The 8,429-nt window shown below is 46.3% G+C and overlaps 1 protein-coding gene across 1 annotated transcript; it reads right to left on the reverse strand.

Annotated features, from left to right (window-relative positions):
* Positions 1–5,964: 5,964 nt before the first annotated feature.
* On the reverse strand, positions 5,965–8,052 carry LOC125944239 (endothelin-converting enzyme 1-like). Its single transcript, XM_049664585.1, has one exon. The coding sequence runs from the start codon at positions 8,050–8,052 to the stop codon at positions 5,965–5,967; it is 2,088 nt and encodes a 695-aa protein (XP_049520542.1).
* Positions 8,053–8,429: the final 377 nt, after the last annotated feature.

Consider the following 8,429-nt stretch of genomic DNA (forward strand, 5'->3'; position numbering starts at 1 on the left):
CTCTGCTATAATTTATAAAGTGGTCCCTAGAACGCAGGAAAATGAACAAACAGAGAACCCGGTGTGGGGTTACTTTATAGCTTCGTACTATTCTCGGGTGGAATGCAATTTTTCCTTTCATGAAGTTTCCTCCATGCACTTTGCAGACTGAGCAAGGTGGACGCAAGAATCCTGTGAATGCCCAGTACTAAATGTTCTTCCACATTTTTCTGTCAACGCACTCGACACCAGGCGCGTAGCCAGGGGGGGGGCTGATGGGGCTTCAGCCCCCCCCGAAATTTTTTCGTGCCGGCATGCACCGCCGACCAAAACTACCACCGACGCCGGGAATAATAATAATAATAATAATAATAATAATAATAATAATAATAATAATAATAATAATAATAATAATAATAATAATAATAATAATAATAATAATAATAATAATAATTTATTTCCCATGAAAAGAATTACATGGTGGGGTTCTGGATAAAAAGTTGCACGCTGGCAACTTGACCAGCCCAAAAACCCATCAAAGGCAACAGAGGGCGTCGGGCGCTCACATGTGAGTAAACAGATGGGAGGTGTCAATTTACAAAAAAAAAAAAAAATGTGTATACGAGACAGGTAGTAATACACTTTAACAATTACAAAAACAAGTAGTCTGCATTAACAAGGGAATATTCAATTTATACATGAGCATTATAGATTACATAAAGAAAGTCTTATTATACACAAACAGGAAGAAATATAGGGAGAAAAAAACCTAACATAGCACTATATTCAGGGCAGTATAAACTAAAGCAACTAAAGGGGGGAAAAGTCATACAGTATTGCATATGAACAAACTCATTAAACAACAAGGATTAGTTTGACTGAAAGTAGTTGTGCAGGCTGCATAAAGACAGAAGGTCTATTTCTCGCAAGGCGAGGTTATTGAGTAAAGTCGGAAGTGTATGTCGAAGCATTTGTTGACCATAATTCGTTCTTGAGTGCGGAATGTTCCATTGTTCAGGTGTCCTAGTGTCATAGGCTGCGACATGTTCGTGTAGGCGAGTTATGTTCAATCATTCTGCATTCTGTCTACAATGTCTTTTTCACGCTCGAAAGAAATTTCGGCACGAACATTGCGAACTCGGGCTGGATTCATGGCACCTGGGGTGGATTTCGTGGCACCTGGGGTCACGTAACGCAAGGAGCCCCATCCGAGCACGAACTTTCAAGGGCTTTTCGATAGCGTGCGGGCGCGTTGCGGCTTCTCGCAGCGGCCGCGGTATCTACGGACTGCATGGATTTCAATTCCGAAACTGTATGGGTGTAACGTTCTCATAAACTTTTCACGCGAAAGGTGCACTGACATTTCCAAAGGCGTGCTTAAAAAGATTTTCACTTCTGGAAGTTTATGGGGTTAATGCTGTTATAAACTTGGACCAACATGCGTGCACAGGAGCCCTCGTGTCCAAGCCGTTCCAGAAATGAAAGCACGCGCTCGCAATCTTCCACACGCACGAAAATACTAAATATTACCGTGACTGTGAGCTAGCAGCTGATAATTTTCTCCAAACATTTGCAGGACGCGTGCCCAATGTGATCGATCAGCTGGACCAGGGCCGGCAAAATAAAATTTGAGAAAACAGGTGAAAGGAAATGGCCTATTATTGAGGAAATTATTTTTGCGGGCTACAAGGTCTGGCTCTCGTTGGCCACAGGGACAGGGTCCTGTGGATTTAAGCAAAGGCCCCGCTGAAAATACAGGTATTTTCAGAGCGCTTCTTCGCATACGAGCTAATTGTGGAGATACATGTCTGAAGAACCATTTGGAAAGTTTCCCCAGTAATGCCTGGTATTTAAGCACAGATGCACAAAACCAAATTATCGAAGTTTGTGGCGAAATTATCAAAGAAAGCCTAGTTGCAAAAGTAGGCTGCTTCTCCATACGTCCTGACGAAACGACGGACATCGCCGGAATCGAACAGCCTACTGTTTGTGCAAGGTACCTAAACAAGGATGAAAACAACATAGAAGGAGTGTGTTTAGGTTTTAGCACCGGAATAGATGCCCTCTCCCTTTGCGACTGCAGGTTCTATGTAAATGTGTACAAACTGTTCCAGATTCTAGTCACCCTTCCAGTGACCACTGCCAGCGCAGAGAGAATATTTTTTAACAAGAGTTTAATAAAAAAACTACTTGCGCTCTACAATGTCTGTCGAACGCATGGTTAGACTGGTGCTTCTATACACCCACAGAGACGTCGGCATCAACGTGTCCGAAGTCATTGACCGCTTCGCTCAACTTCCCCGCCGAGAGAAGTTTGTCCTTTAGATAGCGAAGCAGCAAAAATCAATGCAAGTAAAGAGCTCTGTTCCTTCAGGTCCATAATCTCGTAATTATGAAAACGTATGAGTGTTCGTTAGCTTTTAAAACCGCAGACATTTTAGCCGTTTATTCTAGCAGTTAGCATCATGATCAAAATTATCATGCGAATACGATAATTACGAGGACATCAATAACCAATTTTGACTGACCTTGCTCATTGAAAGCCCGGCCCACGCGGCGTTTGCCGAAAACACACTCGGATATTGGGTAGTATAACTTGCCGCATCATCTGTGGCTTTAGTTTGGCTTTTTCTTTCCTTTTTTAGCTACCTGCTTTTACTTCTTTTTGAACCGAAGCAATACCCAGTTTAATTTTGGGTGCAGAATATTTGTTGCTGCTGTGCATTCAGTTAAATTACACATTTTCGTACTGATTTCTGCATTATTCCTCTATTATTCTACCCACATGGCGCTGTCGCGACCGCCGCATGGCCCGAATACATAACACGGTTTCTGCGATCATAGTTTTGTTCTAGCATAGATCATCTGTCTTTCTGTACGCAAAGTTTACTATCTCTGACTCCGCCACGTGTTTATTTGTCTTGTTTGACGCATAATATACAGTGACGTTTGCTTAAATACGTAATTAATTGGAGACTTAGACGTATATTTAAATATCTCGTTGCGAGGTGTTGTGTATACAAGCAGTGAACTTTGTTTCCAGCGACTCGTTTTTGCCATTTAGCGAGTTGTATCTTCGCATTTGTATATTCCATTCTATCTTCGCATTTCTAATGTATATTTTGCAGAACTCCTACTTTTATGTGACTTCCACAGATAGGAAGATGAGAGGATTGCCCTTCGGACGGCTTTGGGGCACTTAGACGACAGGCCTTTTATGGAGGAAACGATCTTGGGCGCGTGGCCTCGTGCGTCTGCTGTGTCGAGGGCTACAAAGGCGCGGCTGTGTTTTTTGAAGTGCGCAAGCCTGTATGACCGCCTGTGACAAAACTCAGCGATGAACGCTTAACTTTAAATGTGCAACGTGTGAACTGTGAACTTCTCTCTTCCTTCTCTTTCAATCCCTTCTCCCCCTTCCGGCGTGCAGGGTAGCCTACCGGGCTCAGCATAGTTAACCTCCCTGCCTTTCCCTTATGTCTTCTCTCTCTCTCTCTCTCTCTCTCTCCTACTTTTTATTTGTACTCACTGTTGCGAGTATAATCTCGGTGTAATTACAATACACTACCGGTAACACCTGCTCCTGCGCAATCTATTGTAACGACGGACAGCGTCATTGAGGTTTTTTTCCTGGCTGTTGCATATGTTCAAAAATGTAAACAAGGTTCTTGAATGACGAAGATTCATCAAAATATTTGTCCTCAACTTATTCATTTCATGGCCTTTACGTTCTTCATATCAGCTGTATACACTGATTTGCTGGTTTCGAACTGATATAGTTATAATGTCTGTGTGATATTTTCTTTCCTTATTAAATAGACAAAAAAATAAACGCGGCCGCATTGATATCAGTTATTTCTGTCAGAATTTTTAGGACATCCGAATATATTCTTTTATGAAAAAATACATATTTTACTTGACAGTGCGTAGCGTTCAATAATTCGTTTGCAGCATCTAATATACAATGGCATTAGCAATGCAGTTATTATTCATGTATTTGATCCCTCGACAACTTCTATAAGGAGGAGGCCGCGCTGCAACCTGAGCCCCCCCCGAACAAAATTTCTGGCTACGCCACTGCTCGACACGTATGATGCTGATAATGCTCCTTTAAAATATGGCACGTACCCACACTGGGGGATGGGTCAAGAATCGGGTGGTTGCAACCATAGTTTATAACTTCAGAAAAATGAACTTGAAGAGGTAAAACTGCGAATAAAAGAGCATTGCGTAATTGGGAAGTAAGGGCGAGATGAATGGGTGGTTATATTTTAAAAGAAGAAAAAAGAAGATTCATTGAACAATATTTAGAACGGAAGAAATTTCGAAAAATTATAATAGGAATATAGTAAAGAAAGTAGGAATTAGCATGCATGGCATATGTTTTGCTGCTTGAATGAAATCACACAGGCGTCAAACACGTCCCTGAGGCTAAAACCCAGTACCGCGGCCCCCCAAAATAGTAATATACTCCAGCACTTATTTCAAGCCAATTTTACAAGGCGGCCCTTCAAGAACTCTTTTTCTTTGTATAATCCGTCGCGGTGGCGTAGTGGCTTTCTTCTTCTTTCTGGGGCTTTACGTGCCAAAACCAGTTCTGATTATGAGGCACGCCGTAGTGGAGGGCTCCAGGTTCATTTTGACCACCTAGGGTTCTTTAACGTGCACTATACGCCAGCACACGGGCGTTTTTGCAATTCGCCTCCATCGAAATGCGGTCGCCGCGGCCGCATTTCGCTGCTAAACCCGAGGGCGCGGGATCGAATCCCGACCACGGTGGCTGCATGTGGATGGGGGCGAAATGCAAAAACGCCCGTGTGCTTGCGTTGTAGTGCACGTTAAACGTTACATAAGTACTGCCTGTTGAAGGCATCCCGCTCTTGGAGTCATCTTCCACTTCCTCGCGCCCGTCTTTGAACCCCTTGTGTCACTCAAGCCCATGTGTGCGTGACATGGCGTTATCTTCATACGCTTGCGGTGACGAAGTCTCCAACCGGAAAACAAATTTTACGTTGATTCGTTACTCCATGTTGACGTTTCATTATTCAGTTCTCGCAACTGAGCGACGTGCAAAGATGAGGATGTAAATGAATGAATGTTATAAAAAGTCGAATGGTTGCAGAAAGCTGAAATTAGTTATACACTACCAATTCATCATATTACTTGATTACATAAGAATCTCTGTTTTACACATAGCCCGCAGAACAGACCTAGCCCCGTTGCTTGACAGACAGACCTGGTTGCTCTCTGCGCGCGGTATCACCGCCCATTGACCGCTCGGACAATGAATGGGTTGAAAATAGTTATCTCTCTCAGAAAGGGTGCGCGATATGACGGCTTGAAGTACAGCGATCCGTACGCAGGTGTGTTGCTGACGTGAAAAAATGAGAGAAACGAGAGGGAGAGACATACGGTAGCAGCAACCTTTATGCCCAAGAACGAAGTACTCCAAGTACCGTTATTGGCTTTTTACAAGTTTTATACGAGGCGCCTTTACCGATAACAGCACTTTTAGATCGATTTAGCATAGTCTCATCAGCGATAACATTACTGCCACATGCAGGTGCTATCTGCGCATGCGGCTACTCTACAGCAGGGCGCACGTGCACTTAGCGGCTAGCATGGCGATAACGGTAATGGTAGAGCGGTAACACAATGCTAAAACCCTCAGCTTCAAATGAGCAATGCAGCTGAGCATGCCGTCAACAGTTTATTGAACAACACATCAACTTTTCTCTGTCTCTTTCTCTTAGTCCATCAACTCTCTCTTAGCCGATGGAAAAGAGAGCAACCAGCAGCAAAAAAAAAAAAAAAAAAAAAAAGGAATAAAAAAGAAAAGGCCTAAACATTTTGGTGCACTCTTCACGAGACATTGGTGGTATGGACGCTGCGAGCCCACTCAAAGCAATGTTCATCTTTTAGCTCATGACAGACGGTGCTACTGCCTAGCTGGCCACTAAAGTTCGTAGAGTCCACAGTAACAACCACCTAAGGAGTGTCTCTCCACAGGATGCATTTCCTCGAGGGATTCATGTTTGACCCGACGGGGCACCTGAATGTCTCTTGGAACTGCCGGTTGTTCCACAATGGCACGTTTGTCAAGAAAGAAGCCACTGTGCTGTCCGTAGTGTTGTCCGCTGATGACTCTTCGCAAAAGCCGAGCGCGTAGTATACGAAGAAGAGATGGAAGATGCTGTAAGTCTGGAATGTCTCGAAGCGCACGTCGAGGCGTTTCTCTTCCTGAAACAGGTCCATGGCAGGCTTGATAGCGGCAGTGTACTGGAGCAGCTCAAGCGCCCCCAGCTTTCGCACGCCGTACTGCTGGAAACATAGCTGAGTCACTGCAAGAAAAGAGCTCGACATGTCGGGCCACCAGACACGGCTGGCGACTGCTCCTACGTTATTTCCGCTGGCCACGCTGTTCATCAGCAGTTGAAGCAAGCACCGCACAATCCGCACGCCGGAGTTTGACAGCTGTAGGCTTTGGTCGGCGCCGTAGGTAAATAGCGTAAAATTGAACAACAAAACTGGAACGTACACCGTATTGCCGTCAAAGGTGCAGTCATGGTCGAACGCCGATCCCTGCCAGCGATCAGCTTCGTCCCGGCGCAAATTATCGGTGAAGCTGTGACTGTGTAAAGTGTAAAAAGAACGCAGGCTCTGACCACGGACGACGCGTGGTAGGGCAGTCACGTAGCCGTCAAGCTTTTCATGGTTGTTCAACCAGTTAGGTCGGAAGAGACGAAAACGAGTGCTGTTGAGTAAGGTCTGGGCTCGCGCGCGTGAGTCGCGGTCGAGTATTGTAAGCTTGGAGAGGCTCCGGACAAGCTGAAGGCGTAGCGATCCCAACAGCCGTTGCACCATGTCGAGAGCAAAATGCGTCTTGAAGGCAAGTTTGCTGGCGTGTAAGAACAAGTCGGGCAATGCTCGCTCTGCCGACCGCAGGCAGAGCTTCCATCGAGGTAACGAAAGCCTAGGCCGACCGTAGAGATGGTGAACAAGCGTGTGGACTAAGGGTCTGCCCGATGAAGGTGCATATGCAGCCACTTCAACCATGAGGCGAGTGCCGAGATAATTCATGACAACATACTGCTCTGTATTGCGCAACAAGGTGATGAGTGCATCGAAGAAAGAAGGTGACTGAATGAGCAGTTCCGTGTGTCCACCGGAATATAGGGAGGAGTCACTGTTAAGGAACAATTCGACCAAGAAAGTAGACAGCTCCGGCTGCGTCTTCAGAGGCTTTATGCGACGGATCGGCAGTCCTACCAAGACGGTGTAGCTGTACACGAGCATTTCAAGGCGCGAGGCAAACGCAGCCACTTCGAGCGAGTACACTGTGGGATTCCGCTGCTTTTTTAGGGAAGTTATGCAAGCGAATGCTGTTTTGTTGTAGAACTGCGTTGCCTGCGACTGATCGCTGCCTTTTGGTGCCAGCATAGTGGGCAGGCCAGCGCTCAAGATGCCCGCGTCGCCTTTTGTCGGGTGCGTAGTTGCCCGCATGCTGAGCAGGGCCTCAGCGCCAGTCATCTTCAGTACCCTTGCGGCGATCTTCCAGAGCGATGTGCTGTTGCGCGGCGTAGAGCTAAAGGGAAAACCCTCAAGGCTGACCAGCCAGAGCAGCTCCAGCATCGGATTCCAGTCGTCCAGGTCGAGTTGGCGCGTGTTCATGCACTCATAAAATAGTGCCTTGAGTGGAGCCAGGTTCTCAGGAAAACTACTGCGCTGCAGGAGTCCGTGCACGCTCTGTTCCAGTTGGTGATTTAGTTCGTCTGAGGCTGCCGCCGCCGTGCTCGTTTTGGCGGCGTCACCGCCACCTTTCCAGCGACTGCACACGAAACGATGAAAATCTTCGCAGGGATCCAAATCCCATGACAAGAGTCCTTTGAGATAAGCGCCGTCGCGCTTGCATGCTGGCGTTGAACAAGTGTCATAATCCTCCTTGACTGCGTCTTGACCGAGGAAGCTTCCGTTTTTAGCAATCAGCAATGACTTGGACACGCGTACCGTAAGAGACTGCGGCTTCTGCGTTGTGAGGACTTTGCTATGCAAAAGCGGTGCTAGGACGCTCGCCATTAAAGCCAAAGCAACAAACAGAACACCAGGGCACACTACTGCATTTTTCTTTAAAAGAACTATGCGCTTGAAAGGCTGCTGCTGTTCCACCGCTGGTGATTCACTCAATGGCGTAGCGCTGGTTGCTTGTTTTTCGGGGTCGGGAGGAATATACTCTTGGCTTCCAGGTTGAGCGGGCACTTGCGCTTGCTGCAAGCTTCTCCCAGGAGCTGCGCGGGATGCACTGAGTCCTGAAGCCTTAAGCATCTTAAGCAAGTGCTTGCCGTCTCGAGTTCTCCCATCGGGAAACGAACGCTCTAGGAGAGCAAAGTTCGATCCCTTAGAATATCGCGTGAGGTCAAAACTCAGTGACCGCATATTGTTTTGGGATGCCTCTT

Source organism: Dermacentor silvarum, chromosome 1, assembly GCF_013339745.2.
Source record: "Dermacentor silvarum isolate Dsil-2018 chromosome 1, BIME_Dsil_1.4, whole genome shotgun sequence".
In the NCBI taxonomy this organism is placed as follows: domain Eukaryota; kingdom Metazoa; phylum Arthropoda; class Arachnida; order Ixodida; family Ixodidae; genus Dermacentor; species Dermacentor silvarum.